This window comes from Topomyia yanbarensis, unplaced genomic scaffold, assembly GCF_030247195.1.
Source record: "Topomyia yanbarensis strain Yona2022 unplaced genomic scaffold, ASM3024719v1 HiC_scaffold_12, whole genome shotgun sequence".
NCBI classification, from domain to species: domain Eukaryota; kingdom Metazoa; phylum Arthropoda; class Insecta; order Diptera; family Culicidae; genus Topomyia; species Topomyia yanbarensis.
The window spans coordinates 59,817-77,258 of NW_026683294.1; the positions used below are offsets into that span (position 1 = coordinate 59,817).

At 43.2% G+C, this 17,442-nt stretch overlaps 3 protein-coding genes across 3 annotated transcripts; 1 reads left to right on the plus strand and 2 right to left on the minus strand.

The window, feature by feature from the left end:
* Positions 1-4,685: 4,685 nt before the first annotated feature.
* On the minus strand, positions 4,686-4,997 carry LOC131694676 (histone H4-like). The gene has a single exon (XM_058983156.1). The coding sequence runs from the start codon at positions 4,995-4,997 to the stop codon at positions 4,686-4,688; it is 312 nt and encodes a 103-aa protein (XP_058839139.1).
* Positions 4,998-9,977: 4,980 nt separating this feature from the next.
* LOC131694625 (histone H3) lies at positions 9,978-10,388 on the plus strand. The gene has a single exon (XM_058983104.1). The coding sequence runs from the start codon at positions 9,978-9,980 to the stop codon at positions 10,386-10,388; it is 411 nt and encodes a 136-aa protein (XP_058839087.1).
* A 502-nt stretch (positions 10,389-10,890) lies between these two features.
* LOC131694677 (histone H2A-like) lies at positions 10,891-11,277 on the minus strand. The gene has a single exon (XM_058983157.1). The coding sequence runs from the start codon at positions 11,275-11,277 to the stop codon at positions 10,891-10,893; it is 387 nt and encodes a 128-aa protein (XP_058839140.1).
* Between the last annotated feature and the right edge of the window lie 6,165 nt (positions 11,278-17,442).

The window sequence follows — 17,442 nt, forward strand, 5'->3', positions numbered from 1 at the left end:
AAATCATAGCTACTGCCTTATCGCTGCCAACCAAGAACAGTCGTCGCCCTGCGTGAAATTCATTGCTCTCAGAAGTGGACAGAGTTACTAATTCGCAAGCTGCTCTTCCAGTGCCTGGTCCGTGAGATTGCACAGAATTTCAAAACCTACTCTTCCGGAGCTCAGCCGTAATGGCCCTTTAAGAAGCCAGCGAGGCCTGCCTGGTTAGTTTGTTGGAAAATACCAATCTGTGCGCTATCCATGCCAAGCGAATAATCATCATGCCGAGCGGGAAACGGCGAAATGATATTCACAACAAACGGTCCTTATTAGGACCACAAAATCGTTCTCAGAAGAATTACAATTGAAATTTCCATTTCGTGCTTTGGAAAATAACTTCCCTCTTATCGGGTTAGTTATTTTCTATAATAATATCCGAAAAATGTGCGATAAAACCAATAAACTGACCAATTGGACGGAAGCAATAAAATACCTACAACAATTTGAGTCAGAAAAGTGATATTAACGGAAAAATGCTTCGATCGTTTCTAAGTGTTTGGCAGCTGAAGTTGCCGATTTGTTTTCCAACGTCAATTATTTGCGCTGTGCTGTACGGAACAGATTTTTGCGCGATGTGTTGGGAAATAATTAAAACAATTGTGTAGTAGATTCCGTAGATTTTACCGTAAATTTTGATAGAAATGATTTTGTAAAAGCATTAATTAGCCGTGCTTTGAATGGTGGTTTTTGCAAATCTTTCTAGAACATTAGTGAATGTGGAAACCCTGCTACTAAGCGAATGCCACGCCAAAAAGAATGATGAAAATATTTTCATTTGTCGCACAAAGGGATGGACTACCATCTGCACTAAGAAGTTTATAAAAGAGATCGCATTCCGACATACAATGCTCATTCGATGTGAGCTGCGAAAGGGGAATGTTCGTGTATGTACGCAGCAGAAGCGAATTCGGGCAAGGTTCGAATCGTTAGCAAGGATTCTCGTCTGGTATCACCAAACATAGTTATCTACAAACCGTTCTTTTTAGGATGAAAACATAATGGAGAAAGAATTGAATTAGAAAGTTCCATTTAATAACTTGCATTGAGTTTGCGCCTGTCAAGTCTGCTGTACTTTATCAATGACACATATAAACCAATGTTTATCGAATTAATCTACAATGCAAATCTTTCTAGAACATTAGTGAATGTGGCAACCCTGCTACTAAGCGAATGCCACGCCAAAACGAATGATGAAAATATTTTCATTTGTCGCACAAAGGGATGGACTACCATCTGCACTAAGAAGTTTATAAAAGAGATCGCATTCCGACATACAATGCTCATTCGATGTGAGCTGCGAAAGGGGAATGTTCGTGTATGTACGCAGTAGAAGCGAATTCGGGCAAGGTTCGAATCGTTAGCAAGGATTCTCGTCTGGTATCACCAAACATAGTTATCTACAAACCGTTCTTTTTAGGATGAAAACATAAAGGAGAAAGAATTGAATTAGAAAGTTCCATTTAATAACTTGCATTGAGTTTGCGCCTGTCAAGTCTGCTGTACTTTATCAATGACACATATAAACCAATGTTTATCGAATTAATCTACAATGCAAATCTTTCTAGAACATTAGTGAATGTGGCAACCCTGCTACTAAGCGAATGCCACGCCAAAACGAATGATGAAAATATTTTCATTTGTCGCACAAAGGGATGGACTACCATCTGCACTAAGAAGTTTATAAAAGAGATCGCATTCCGACATACAATGCTCATTCGATGTGAGCTGCAAAAGGGGAATGTTCGTGTATGTACGCAGTAGAAGCGAATTCGGGCAAGGTTAGAATCGTTAGCAAGGATTCTCGTCTGGTATCACCAAACATAGTTATCTACAAACCGTTCTTTTTAGGATGAAAACATAAAGGAGAAAGAATTGAATTAGAAAGTTCCATTTAATAACTTGAATTGAGTTTGCGCCTGTCAATTCTTGTATACATTTACCAGTGATTCATATAAGCAAATGTTTATCAAATTAATCTACAAACCCGAAGGTTTTTGCAAGTCCTAGAAAATCAGTGAATGTGGCAATCTCATTCGACATGAAATTTCCAGTAAACATTCATTCAAAAAGTGCATTGGCTCAAATTATCCATGAATGTCATATGATATGCCCAAGTTTAGTCCTACGTCAACACCGCGGTTACGTCCCTGGCATTACCCACTCCTAGTTTTTCCATTTTGCCTTCGTCCTAATAAGGACGGTTTGTGGATAACTATGTTGATTCAAGACGGGAATCTTTTAAAACAATTCAAACCTTGCAGACGATTGTTTTTACTGCGTACATCCGTACGATCTTTCCCCTTTTGCAGCTCACGCCGAATGAGCACACTTTTCATCAAGCTGTTCCTATTTATTGACTTTACAATGCAGATGGAAGGACGTCCTTTTGTTCGATAAATGAAAATATTTTCATCATTCGTTTTGGTGTAGCTTTCGCTTAGTGGCAGAGTTGCCAGATTCACTGATTTTCTTGGATTTGCAAAAACCTTCGGGTTTGTAGATTGGAAAAACATTTTCTTATGATTCACTGGTAAAAGTACAGAATTACCAAGCGCAAACTTAATACTAGTTAATAAAAGAAACTTTCTAATTAAATTCTTTTTCCATTTTGCCTTTGTCCTAATAAGGACGGTTTGTGGATAACTATGTTGATTCAAGACGGGAATCTTTTAAAACAATTCAAACCTTGCCGACGATTGTTTTTACTGCGTACATCCGTACGATCTTTCCCCTTTCGCAGCTCACACCGAATGAGCACGATTTTCATCATGGTGTTCCTATTTATTGACTTTACAATGCAGATGGAAGGACGTCCTTTTGTTCGATAAATGAAAATATTTTCATCATTCGTTTTGGTGTAGCTTTCGCTTAGTGGTAGAGTCAGGGTGGCCAGACCTACCGATTTATCGGTAGTCCTACCGATTTTGGTCTTCCCTACCGATTCACAGACGACCAAGGTAAAACTACCGATATTTTGTTATTCCTACCGAAAACTACCGATTTTTATTGATTGTGGACACATCCAACATTCATTTTTTGGGTTGGATTTGGTCTGAGATCTGTGTTGTCAGTATTTTACAATTCTATGTCAATACTACGTTTTTGGGACAACAACCCGGCCTACCGATAACTACCGATAAACTTTTAGTGACCCTACCGATATTAAGGAATTCTATTTGGCCACCCTGGGTAGAGTTGCCACATTCACTGATTTTTTTGGAAGGATTTGCAAAAACCTTCGGGTTTGTAAATTAGAAAAACATTTTCTTATGATTCACTGGTAAAAGTACAGAATTACCAAGCGCAAATTTAATACCAGTTAATAAAAGAAACTTTCTAATTGAATTCTTTTTCCATTTTGTATTCGTCCTAATAAGGACGGTTTGTAGATAACTATGTTGATACAAGACGGGAATCTTTTAAAACAATTCAAACCTTGCCGACGATTGTTTTTACTGCGTACATCCATACGATCTTTCCCCTTTCGCAGCTCACACCGAATGAGTACGCTTTGCAGCCTTCGATGTTTTGGTGGCATTTTTAGTGGCAGTTACTACCGCCTTTTCAGTGACTGCGTTTCTTAGCCTTTGGCTTTTTGGACTTCTCACCGCCACCACCTCTACCAACGTTTTTCTTCTTCTCTCCGATGGTAGCTGATTTGATTGGTCGTCCGATGCAGCTTCTCACGACCACGCACGTCTGTTATGCACTGCGTCTTACACACGTCTGGCTTTGAGAAAAGCTGCGACACCCCTATTTATAGGTTTTATCATTAATGTTGATTTCATTTAAAGTAGTTTTACTATTTAAACAAATTTTATACCAAATTTTATATAGCAAAGAACGTATCGGTAGCAAGCATTGAACGTTTTCCTTCCGATTTATGAAACAAGATTGGCAATCCGTTTTGTAGAAGAAAAGTTAATAAGGTTCAAAATGTACGTAACGCTTTCGCTAATATGCACTACTATCGCTTTCTCGCTCGTTCTCGTGGCGTGCATGAGCCTTTCCTTTCCGTCCGACTTCTAATGGCTTAACCAAAATTAATATCCCGGCTTTCCCCCACCAACTGCTCTCGTCAAGCAACCCAATACGAATAATCATAGGAACAAACATGTAGTGGACCTTTATATAAACTTTTCATTATTTTATTGTTCATTCGCTGCACCATTTTGACGGCTCTGTGCGGGATGGGCTGAAAATTTTCACTTTTCCGAGTCGTTTTCGAAAGATTTTTCAAAACACTATTTTTCCGTTGATAATGAATATCCTACATATTCCAAAATTTAATACAACATTGGTACAAATATTTTCGACAAAATGCCGAAGAAATTGATTAAATCCATTCAGTACAACAAAAGATATAAGCGTTCAAAATCTTACATCATTTTTCTTCCGAAATTTTGAAAAGGGGCCCCTATATTGAAAGGTAAGTCGTTAGTCACGACAAAAAAAAAGGGAAACCCAGCGACTGAGCGCGTTGTCGTAACACTGGTCTCTCGCATATCAATCAAAATCGCACACTAAACAGTACGCCCCTGCAACATGAATGAAAATATGAAGGATACATTTCAAACTAATTCTTTTTTCTAAACATTTGGTGGCCCTGAAAAGGGCCTTTTGTGTTGTGAACGTCGTGGTAGGGCTTAACCACCAAAACCGTACAATGTGCGTCCCTGGCGTTTAAGCGCATAGACGACATCCATCGCAGTGACGGTCTTCCGTTTGGCATGTTCAGTGTACGTCACAGCGTCCCGGATAACGTTTTCCAGAAAAATCTTCAGCACACCACGGGTTTCCTCGTATATCAAACCGGAGATTCGCTTCACTCCTCCACGTCGAGCCATACGACGAATGGCGGGTTTGGTGATGCCCTGGATATTGTCACGAAGCACCTTGCGGTGCCGCTTAGCGCCTCCCTTGCCGAGCCCTTTGCCTCCTTTGCCACGGCCAGTCATCTTCTTGGTTGTTGTAGGTAATAGCTTAGTAGGCTAGCGCAGCACACCTGCAGCAGCGAGATTCCAATACCGAATGTTGCAATTCGGCCCATTGAGTAGCGCTTTTATACTGATGCACACACATTCTCAGTCGCCGCCGCCTAGGTAGATTACCATTTTGCTATCTATATGCTTACTCGTGATGTGTTGGTTTGAAGGGGAAATAGCGCGAACACGAAGTTCACTGTTGCCACTGTTTTAGTAGCTTGGGATTGCCGAAATCTGCTTTATCCGGACTAATGCTGACATGGTAGCATTTTCCCTGGAAAACGATTGCCCGGAAATTGATTCTCCTGAAAAAGAAAGAAAGAAAAAGTAAATCGAAAAACAAACGGGTTTTTTTTTTTTAACTTATAAAGATTTTCTATACATCCGTCTACATGGTACGTTATATTGGCTTCTATGGTACTTAAATATCGATATCTGATACTGATCTATGATGGAACAAATTGTTACTGATGAACAAACTATTTCTGTTTGATATTCTTCTACTGTTGGAATTTTATTGATTTCTAGGCGATTTTTTTTGCTCATACATAGTTTTTCTTTTTAGGAATATTTTTTTGCAAATCTAATGAAAAGCTGAAAAAATCAAGTCTGGCAACACTGGCTCCGGAATGGAAATGGTGGGGGAAGTATAGTAGCCGAATCGAACCGTATACAGAACGAAAAGGCACATGGCACGTACACGAGCGAGACAGGCGATATAGTAGTGTTTATTCGCGACTATAAAAAAAATCGGTCGGTCTGTTTTGGTCATCGAGAGTTTGTGTGTGACTCGCTCCGAGAGTAGACACGTTTTTGAAAGTTTTTAAGCTAGTTGTTTTCGGTTGTTTCGCGTTGTTCGAAATTTTCGGTTCGTCCCAAGTAATGGGAAAAACGTGCCCTGGTGTAGGGGCTTCTGCTGTGTCCAAGCGACCGCTGGATCCAGGCGCCGACGGAGATGAGGCTGCAAAGAAACGGCTGCTAGCCAAAAATAAATTCGCTACATTATCGAACCAGGAGGTCGAGAAAAAGGAGAAATTGCCCCCTTTCTACGTGAAGGGATTTCCGCCTACACTGAGAACAGATTTCAACAATTTGATCGGCCACGGCCTCAAAGCTTCCATTCGCCTGTGTTCTAACGGGTATAAAATCATTGTTCCCACCAGGCCACACTACAATGCTGTTGAGAATTATCTCAAACAGGTGAAGTTCGAGTACTTCACGCACGACATCGCATCGAGCAAACCGCTGAAGGTTGTGCTACGCGGTCTGCCGGATATGCTGACAGAGGAGCTTCAGCAAGCATTAAAAGAACACAATCTGAAACCGTTAGCTGTGTATAAAATGAAACGACAAGAATTGGAAGATGTCACATACCGCGATCAGCTTTACCTCGTGCACCTGGAGAGAGGTTCCACAACGTTAAGCGAACTAAAAGGCATCAAAGCGCTCTTTCACATAATCATCGAGTGGGAGCGCTACAAGCCAGTCCATCGTGACGTGACCCAATGTTCCAACTGCCTGAACTTTGGGCATGGTACAAGAAACTGCCACATCCGTGCTCGATGCCTGAAGTGCGGCGAGAACCATACGAAGGAAGAGTGCCTACTGGAAAAGTATGAGGTTAAATGTTTTAACTGTGAAGAAAAACACCTCTCCACTAGTCGAACGTGCAAAAAGCGAGCCGAGTTCATTGAGCTGCGGAAGAAAACGTCGAAACGAAGCCAACCAAAGCGGAAGAGCGACGTGGATCTGAACATCAACGATTTTCCGGCCTTGGAACCAATGTTGCCGATTACTCCCCAGCGCCCGCGTACATCGAAACCGACGACGTCCTTCAAGCCTTCCCCTCCAGGCTTTCGCACGTACGCACAAGTAACAAACGGCCCCCCACCCGGGGAATTGTATACGATGGATCAGCTCGCCTTCCTATTCATCGAATTGGACAAGCAGACACGTGCCTGTCGTACAGCACAGGAGCAAGTCTCTGTGATGATGCGCTTTTATTACCGTCATGGGCAGCTCATCGCTCAGAATCCTTAATTGGAATGCCCATTCGGTGGCTTCCAAGAAACTGGAATTAGCAGAATTCCTACAAGCCGTTAACATCGACATAGCAGTAATCACGGAGACATACCTGAAGCCGAATACTAGTTTCTGTCTTCCTGATCACACCATCACTCGACTGGATCGCACCTCTACTGGAGGGGGAGGTGTCGCCATAGCAGTTCGGAAAGAGATTTCATTCAGGATGCTCCCGAGTTTCAACACGACGTTCATCGAAGCACTTGGTATCGAAGTAGACACATCTCATGGCAAGATCACCTTCGTTGCTGTATACTGCCCGAAACAAGCCAGAACTAACAACAACACGGATGTTCGACTCAAGAACGACCTGCAAAAACTAACTCGTTGCAACTCTAAATTCATCATCGCTGGTGACTTCAACGCTCGCTTTTCGGCATGGGGCTGCACTTCGTCAAACATGAACGGTAAGATTCTTACAGCTGATGCTCAACACGGGCACTACATCGTCGTTTACCCGGACACGCCCACCTTCTATTCGCCGGCTGGAATCGGCTCGACACTGGATATATTCCTGACCAACATAACAGAAGGGTTTTCTGTTCCGGAAACACATACTGCTTTATCCTCGGACCACCTACCGGTGGTGTTGGATTTTGGTGCCGAAGTCACTCGTTCGAGAAGCACACGAAAAAATTTCCATCGAGTCAATTGGGACCAATTTGCAAATTTCATCGAGAGCCGCATCGACGAGGATACTTCTATCGAGACTAGTGACGATGTTGACAGAGTGCTAGAGTATTTCACCCAACTGGCGAAGGAATCGGTGGATCTGAACGTCCCTACTGTTCCAATCTCAAGTAAGTTTATCCAGCTAGACCATACTACCAAAAAGCTTATAGCACTGAAAAACATCATAAGACGACAGTACCAACGCACCTTAAACGTCAGAAGAAAGTTCCTTTTTAAAAAATTATCAAGCATCATCAAAATTAGATTAGACAAAATTAGAAACAACAACTTTGCCAACGATCTAAAGCGACTACCGAACTACTCACGGCCCTTCTGGCGGGTAGCTAAAGTGATGAAGGATAAACCCAGACCGATCCCACCGTTGAAAGAGAGTAACAGCTTTCTTGTTACGCCACTCGAAAAAGCGAATTCTCTATCAGTGCACTTTAAATCTTCGCACGCTCTTGGCAATGGTATTGTAAGTCCAAAAGAAAATATTGTTCGTGTGTCAGTAAACAACTTAGAACGCACCCCAAACGTTGTCCCCGATGAAGCTTTAATCACCGTAAATGAAGTCAAAACCAACATCAAGTTTACTCGTAACATGAAAGCCCCTGGTTTCGATGGGTTGTTCAACATCGTTTTGAAAAAACTGGGTCCCAAAGCATTATCGTTACTCTGTAAACTCTTCAACTGTTGCCTATCATTGAGCTACTTCCCTTCCCAATGGAAACTCGCCAAGGTTATGCCCATACTCAAACCAGAAAAGGATCCGACTAATTCATCCAGCTACCGCCCGATAAGCTTGCTAACATCACTCAGCAAGCTATTCGAAAAAACAATCCACACCCGCATCCTTGCCCATGTTGAAGACCACAACGTGCTTCCAGACGAACAGTTTGGTTTCCGCAGAGGGCATTCAACAGTGCATCAGCTTCATCGGGTGACGAATAATATCAATAGGAATAAATCAGTCTCCAAATCAACCATCATGGCTTTCTTGGATGTCGAGAAGGCCTTCGACAATGTGTGGCACGACGGCTTGATTCACAAGTTAATCTCTTTCAACTTTCCAACTTACCTGGTAAAAATCATCCAGAGCTATCTTACACATCGTAGCTCTAGAGTCTCGTTGTTTGGTACACTTTCCGACGTGTATGACGTTCCAGCTGGAGTTCCGCAGGGCAGCATATTGGGACCCATCCTGTACAATATTTTCACCGCTGATGTCCCACTGCTTCCGGGTGGCGGAAAGTTGTCCTTTTTTGCTGACGACTCATCAATTTCCTACGCCGGTAGAAGCATCAACCATCTTGTTGGAAACCTGCAAAAGGGCCTCGATTGTTTCATCAGCTACCTAACAGACTGGAAAATCTGCGTAAATGTTTCCAAAACGCAGGTCGTGATCTTCCCTCATCGGAATTCCCAGCGGTTGCTGAATCCGACAAAAACCGTTCAAATACGCGGAGTGAACATACCATGGTCAGGAGTTGTACTCTACTTAGGTCTGAATATGGACTCTAAATTGCTCTACAGACAACACATCGATGGAATCGTTCAACGGAGCTTAATCATGCTTAGAAAACTGTATCCTTTGATTAATCGAAAATCCAAGCTATCCATAACAAATCGCCTTGCTGTTTACAAGCAGATTGTGCAACCCATGCTGCTATATGCTGCACCAGTATGGATGACCTGTGCTGCAACGCATCGGCGAAAAATCCAGACACTCCAGAACAAATACTTAAAAATGATTCTCAACCTTCCAATCGACACGAGCACCATTGAAGTTCACCGTTTGGCTAACATTCCCTTGATTAACGATAGATTACTTGAAATCAATAATTTATATCGCCAAACAGCAGAATCATCTGAGTACCAGCTCATACGTGAGCTTTTTTCTTAGGTTTCTTTTCAATTTTTAGGTTATCAAATTAAAATCATCCAACTATATAGTTGTATTGTAAAATATGTTTATACGAACATGATATGTCAATTGCTTCCAAAGCTAAAAATACTTAAGAAGAGCTGAAAAACTGCGTGTTGAATCCCTGAAAATGTTAAAAAAGTAGCTATGTAACAGGGCTAGAATGTTTAAATAAAAATTCTATTAATGTAAAAAAAAAAAATGTTTTGGTCATCATTCGTCGTTTGAACAGCACCACAGTGGTAGCAGTAGTAGAGCAGCATTTTCGCGCCATGGCCCGTACGAAACAGACCGCCCGCAAGTCCACCGGAGGGAAAGCTCCCCGCAAACAGTTGGCAACGAAGGCTGCCCGTAAAAGTGCCCCAGCTACGGGTGGCGTTAAGAAGCCCCATCGCTACAGACCAGGAACTGTCGCGCTGCGAGAAATTCGTCGCTATCAGAAGTCGACAGAGCTACTAATCCGCAAGCTGCCCTTCCAGCGTCTGGTTCGTGAGATCGCGCAGGACTTCAAAACCGATCTGCGCTTCCAGAGCTCAGCCGTCATGGCCCTTCAAGAAGCCAGCGAGGCTTACCTGGTTGGTTTGTTCGAGGATACCAATCTGTGCGCTATCCATGCCAAGCGAGTGACCATCATGCCGAAAGACATCCAACTGGCTCGCCGGATCCGTGGGGAGCGGGCCTAAATTTGGTGTGTGCCCATCACCCCCCAGAACGAAACAGCAACAAACGGTCCTTTTCAGGACCACAACCAATCATATTTTACTAAGAATTATTAGCAGAAATTTTCCGTTTCCCTCCAAAAATGCTCAGGCGGGTGGCTGTGTGTGTTTGTTAGAAAGCACGCCGATGGGGGGATTTTTTGCCAGCAGCACCACCTCGTACCGATCGACAGTAGTAGCGTGTGAAAAACAAGACCCATTGAGGGAAATCTTGCGCGGCCGATTTGTGATTTAGCACCAAATCGATGAGTGAACTTTTGAGAGATTGGGTGAAATCGTCAATGCCATGATATGAGGGAAACTATTATTAAGCGTCTGACGAGCATTGCAAAAAAAAACTTGTGCAATGCTCACAGAAATGTACGTTGATGATTATCGGAGTGAAAATCAAATTAACTCTTTTTATCAGAAGAAAATAGTCGCCCTGAAAAGGGCGTTTTTTTTTTCAGCTCGGGCGAAGCGGGATTTAAGTTGCTGCGGAGGCCCTCTTTTCAGTCTTCTTCGGCAGCAGTACGGCCTGTATGTTAGGCAACACGCCACCCTGGGCAATGGTCACACCGGAGAGCAGTTTGTTCAGCTCTTCGTCATTTCGAATGGCCAGCTGCAGATGACGGGGGATGATTCTGGTCTTTTTGTTATCGCGGGCAGCGTTTCCTGCCAGCTCCAGTACTTCGGCGGCAAGATATTCCATTACAGCTGCCAAGTAGACGGGTGCTCCGGCACCGACACGTTCAGCATAATTTCCCTTCCTCAGCAGACGGTGAATTCGGCCAACAGGGAACTGGAGACCGGCACGAACTGAGCGGGATTTTGGCTTTCCCTTCACTTTTCCTCCTTTACCGCGTGCAGACATTGTCGTAGGTTTATCGCTGTGCGCGTTCGTGTGTAGTCACGTAGACAATACGAGTAACACTGATGCCACTCGCGCACACAGCACCCCTTGTTATGCATTCGCTTCATTGCACATCGTTCGCCAAAGGGGCGGAGTAGCGAACGAACGAAACGCGCTAAACACAAAAAAGGACGAACCTTCGTCTCGCTACACGATCGTATATAAGCGATATGTAGTGATTTTTGCTACCACCATTCGTTCGTCGTGTCTTAACGTGTTCAGACGTGTATTTTTTTTTGTCGCCGCGTGTTTAGTTTTTCGTTCGGTAGCTAGTTGGTTCGGTTGCGGTGTCCGTTCGACAATTCGGTCGTATGTCGAAACGGAAACGCCGGTCGGGCGGCTCGAAGGCCAGCCCCAAACAAAGCAAGAGCGCAAAAGCGCTGAAAAGTCCAAAGGAACCGGACGGCAAGAGATTGCGGTCAGAAAGAGACCGAATGTCAGTGTATTCGGCTCCCCCAGCGAGCATTGCGAGCGCAGCGAAAACTACAACCAATATCAGTGACGTTGGTGATTTCGGCGGATCCATGCAGGATTTGCTTGAAGAAGATTTACAGCCGCCAGTGAAAATTAAAATTCCACCCATCATGGTTAAGTCGGTCCCGCTCGAAAAGCTGATGAAAACCATGAAAGCGCTAGGTGTTTCGGCTGAATACAAAATCTGCCGAATCGGCATAAAAGTGATGGTGCAAACAAAAGAAAATTTCGGAAAAGCTACGGCATATCTGAAAAGCAGTAAAACGCAGTTTTTCACCCACGACTTTGCCGGTGAAAAGCCGTTCAAGGCGGTGATACGCGGGCTGCCTGTGATGGCAACTGAAGATATCAAGGAGGAACTGCGCGTTCACTACAAGCTGGAGCCAATAGAAGTTTTCCAGATGTCACGCCGCGAAAAAGTTAAAACCTTTCGGGACTGCCTGTTTCTAGTGCATTTTCCAAAAGGTACCGTAACGCTAAATGCACTTCAGGCGGTGCGTTCAATCGGATCAATAGTTATTCGCTGGGAGCCATATCGTGGCACAAATCGCGACGTAACACAATGTCAACGATGCTTAAATTTCGGCCATGGTACCCGGAACTGCAATGTAAAGCCCCGTTGCGACTATTGTGCTCAGCCGCATAGCACTGCCGACTGTTTGGTGGAAGGTGCCATCGAATACCGTTGTGCAAACTGTGGTGGGAAGCATCGAGGTTCAAATCGTTCCTGCTGGAAGAGAGAGGAATACAAAAATATTCGGAAACAAGCCTCTACACAGAACCAAGCCGGAAGGAAGCGACAGGAAGTGCCTGCGTTTACAACCACAAATTTCCCCATGCTGGCTCCCAGCAGATCAGGGACTGCGACTCCTCCAATAAGTCCTCCTGATAGTCATCCGGTGGTCCCTACCACTCAACTCAGCACTTCTACCGTTCGTCAGGATACGTCTTTATCTCGACCGTGGGCACCCACCACTAACCCGTGGGCACTTCCAACCAATGGTGGCCAAGATGGTTCTCCGGACCAGCAATCCGCGACATTGTTTTCAGCTGAGCAGCTGACGGGCATCTTTACTGAAATGTGTGGCCAGTTACGACAGTGCCGCACTCGCCAAGACCAGATCTACGTTCTGGGGCTGATGGTCATTCGTTATGGCTGTTAAACCCCTCCGTCTGATGAACTGGAATGCTCACTCTATCCGAGTGAAAAAGATCGAGCTTGTAGACTTCATCAACACAAACGCCATCGATGTAAGTATCGTAACCGAAACATATCTTTCCCCTGATATCCCGTTCTCCATACCAAACTACACCACGGTGCGTATGGATCGAACACACTCTCGCGGAGGAGGCGTAGCGATCATAGTGAAAAAGGGCATCAAATTTCTAATGCTGCCGCAACCTGTCACAACCGTCATCGAATGTTTAGGAGTTGAAATCGAAACTTCAGAAGGGATAATTAAAATCTTCGCTGTCTATTGTCCACATCAATGCTATACTACCAATGGTTTGGCTAGACAATTCAAAAATGACTTGTCCAAACTTACGAGATCGAACGCTAAATACATAATCGGTGGTGACCTTAACGCTCGACATAACCTGTGGAGGAATAGCAGGAAAAATCAGAATGGTTCCCTACTCTTTGAAGATGCCCAACTTGGCTATTATAGTGTTCATTTTCCTGACGAGCCCACATTCCTCTCTCCGGCTGGTGTGCCCTCTACTCTGGATATTTTCTTGTCCAACACCGAAATCTCTAAGCCGCAAACCCTCTCTGAACTCAGCTCCGATCACTTTCCGGTAACTTGCGAATTCGGTGGTGAAGTTGTTGCGTCCCCGATCCATCTTAGGAAAGATTTCCACAGGGTTAATTGGGTGGTCTTCCAGAGAACTGTTGACTCGCTACTGGAAGAAAATCCTCCTCTTACTGATACAAACGACGTCGACAGCTGTCTGGAAAGGTTTCAGCAAGCGTTGGATGGTGCAGATAGGGCATGCATCAGAAAAGTTCCGGTGAAAGCAAACACCATTTCCATTGACCGTGACACAAAATACCACATTCGCCTTCGTAACATTTTTAGACGGCAGTTCCAAAGAACTGGTGACCTGGTTAAAAAACAGCTCGTCTCGGACCTCAACGAAGTTATTAAGAGTAGAATGGATCGGCTGAAAAATGAGAACTTCGGTAAGGTAGTGCAGGGCCTTAAGGATCATTCCAGGCCATTCTGGAAAGTTGCCAAGGTGCTAAAATCCCGACCCAAACAAATCCCACCATTGAAATCTGCCAACAATCTGCATGTTTCTCCCCTCGAAAAAGCAAATATCATCGGTGACCACTTTGCACGCTCGCACAACATTGGCAATGGTATGCGAAGTCCACTCGAAACGGCAGTAGAGGATAAAATGCGCTTGCTAGATGAGACAATCTGCGTTGTCCCTCAGGATCAGCTGGTGACAGTTGACGAAGTTCGCATGGCAATAAGAAAGACCAAGAACATGAAGGCCCCCGGGTTTGATGAAGTGTTCAATCTGATACTGAAAAATCTCAGTCACCGAGCCCTAACATCACTGGCAAACATTTTTAACAAATGTTTGGAGTTACGATATTTCCCTTCCGCGTGGAAAATCGCCAAAATAATCCCTATTCTCAAACCCGGTAAAGATCCCACCGCACCCACCAGCTACAGACCTATCAGTTTATTGTCATCGCTGAGTAAAATCTTCGAGAAGTTGCTTCTGGACCGTCTACTAGTGTTTGTGGAAACAAATAACATCCTCCTGACTGAACAGTTTGGCTTCAGGAGAGGCCACTCAACGACGCACCAACTAACGAGAGTGATAAATATTATAAGGCAGAACAAAGCTGTCTCCAAGTCGACTGCAATGGCTCTACTGGATGTAGAGAAAGCGTTCGACAACGTGTGGCACGATGGGCTCATCTACAAGCTTTGCGTGTCTAACGTTCCAATCTATCTCACACAAATCGTTAGAAGCTATCTCCGCGATAGAACATTTAAAGTCGCACTTCACGTTTATAGCATACCAGCTGGTGTCCCCCAGGGAAGTCTCCTCGGTCCGATGCTATACAACCTGTTTACTTCGGATATTCCTCGCATGCCCGACGGCTCATGGCTGTCGTTGTTTGCGGACGACACTGCTCTCCTTGTGAAAGGGAGGAAAGTGACCGAGCTTCGAAGTAAGCTGCAACGATGCCTCGACATCTTCGTCGACTATACCAACAAATGGAAGATAAAATTGAACCTCCCAAAAACACAAACGATCCTGTTTAAGCATCGGCAAACAGCGAGACTGGATCCTCCGACCAACTGCAGAGTGTCACTTGGAGGAACACAAATCGATTGGACTACAGAAGCAATTTACCTTGGTCTGCTGATGGACTCCAAGCTACTGTTTCGTCAGCACATCGAAAAAACAGTCACCAAGTGTTCTCTTATGGTTAAGTGCCTCTACCCTCTCATCAACAGGCGCTCTAAACTCTCCGACCGCAATAAGTTGGCTGTTTACAAGCAGATCTTCATTCCCGTGATTGACTACGCCAGTGTTGTGTGGCAGACCAGCGCGATTTCACACAAGAAGAAACTACAAGTGTTCCAAAACAGAACATTAAAAATGATTTTAAATTTACCGTTCGATACCAGAACCAATTTAGTTCACACACTTGCGGGTATTGATACCGTCATCGCAAGATTAGATAAAACATATGCAAATTTCAGAGAAAAATGCCAAAATTCAAATTTCGAGCTAATACGCAGACTTTTTTAGAGTTAAGTTGTAAATTTTGTAAATAGTAGGTTAGGATTTAGGTTAGGAAAAACAATCAAACAAACAAATTCCGTCAATTCGGTAGTGCCTGAACAATCAATAATTACCATCAAACAAACACAAAATTGATATAACAAAGATGAAGAGAAAACAATCTATATCACTTAAACTACCAATTACATGTATATACTAAAACAAAATATTGAAATAAACATATATTAAATCGTTAAAAAAAAACTAGGAGTGGGTAATGCCAGGGACGTAACCGCGGTGTTGACGTAGGACTAAACTTGGGCATATCATATGACATTCATGGATAATTTGAGCCAATGCACTTTTTGAATGAATGTTTACTGGAAATTTCATGTCGAATGAGATTGCCACATTCACTGATTTTCTAGGACTTGCAAAAACCTTCGGGTTTGTAGATTAATTTGATAAACATTTGCTTATATGAATCACTGGTAAATGTATACAAGAATTGACAGGCGCAAACTCAATTCAAGTTATTAAATGGAACTTTCTAATTCAATTCTTTCTCCTTTATGTTTTCATCCTAAAAAGAACGGTTTGTAGATAACTATGTTTGGTGATACCAGACGAGAATCCTTGCTAACGATTCTAACCTTGCCCGAATTCGCTTCTACTGCGTACATACACGAACATTCCCCTTTTGCAGCTCACATCGAATCAGCATTGTATGTCGGAATGCGATCTCTTTTATAAACTTCTTAGTGCAGATGGTAGTCCATCCCTTTGTGCGACAAATGAAAATATTTTCATCATTCGTTTTGGCGTGGCATTCGCTTAGTAGCAGGGTTGCCACATTCACTAATGTTCTAGAAAGATTTGCATTGTAGATTAATTCGATAAACATTGGTTTATATGTGTCATTGATAAAGTACAGCAGACTTGACAGGCGCAAACTCAATGCAAGTTATTAAATGGAACTTTCTAATTCAATTCTTTCTCCTTTATGTTTTCATCCTAAAAAGAACGGTTTGTAGATAACTATGTTTGGTGATACCAGACGAGAATCCTTGCTAACGATTCGAACCTTGCCCGAATTCGCTTCTACTGCGTACATACACGAACATTCCCCTTTCGCAGCTCACATCGAATGAGCATTGTATGTCGGAATGCGATCTCTTTTATAAACTTCTTAGTGCAGATGGTAGTCCATCCCTTTGTGCGACAAATGAAAATATTTTCATCATTCGTTTTGGCGTGGCATTCGCTTAGTAGCAGGGTTGCCACATTCACTAATGTTCTAGAAAGATTTGCATTGTAGATTAATTCGATAAACATTGGTTTATATGTGTCATTGATAAAGTACAGCAGACTTGACAGGCGCAAACTCAATGCAAGTTATTAAATGGAACTTTCTAATTCAATTCTTTCTCCATTATGTTTTCATCCTAAAAAGAACGGTTTGTAGATAACTATGTTTGGTGATACCAGACGAGAATCCTTGCTAACGATTCGAACCTTGCCCGAATTCGCTTCTGCTGCGTACATACACGAACATTCCCCTTTCGCAGCTCACATCGAATGAGCATTGTATGTCGGAATGCGATCTCTTTTATAAACTTCTTAGTGCAGATGGTAGTCCATCCCTTTGTGCGACAAATGAAAATATTTTCATCATTCTTTTTGGCGTGGCATTCGCTTAGTAGCAGGGTTTCCACATTCACTAATGTTCTAGAAAGATTTGCAAAAACCACCATTCAAAGCACGGCTAATTAATGCTTTTACAAAATCATTTCTATCAAAATTTACGGTAAAATCTACGGAATCTACTACACAATTGTTTTAATTATTTCCCAACACATCGCGCAAAAATCTGTTCCGTACAGCACAGCGCAAATA

Excerpts from the sequence above, each read along its gene's own strand:
- LOC131694676 (XM_058983156.1), bottom strand. The coding sequence starts at position 4,997 with ATGACTGGCCGTGGCAAAGGAGGCAAAGGGCTCGGCAAGGGAGGCGCT.
- LOC131694625 (XM_058983104.1), top strand. The coding sequence starts at position 9,978 with ATGGCCCGTACGAAACAGACCGCCCGCAAGTCCACCGGAGGGAAAGCT.
- LOC131694677 (XM_058983157.1), bottom strand. The coding sequence starts at position 11,277 with ATGTCTGCACGCGGTAAAGGAGGAAAAGTGAAGGGAAAGCCAAAATCC.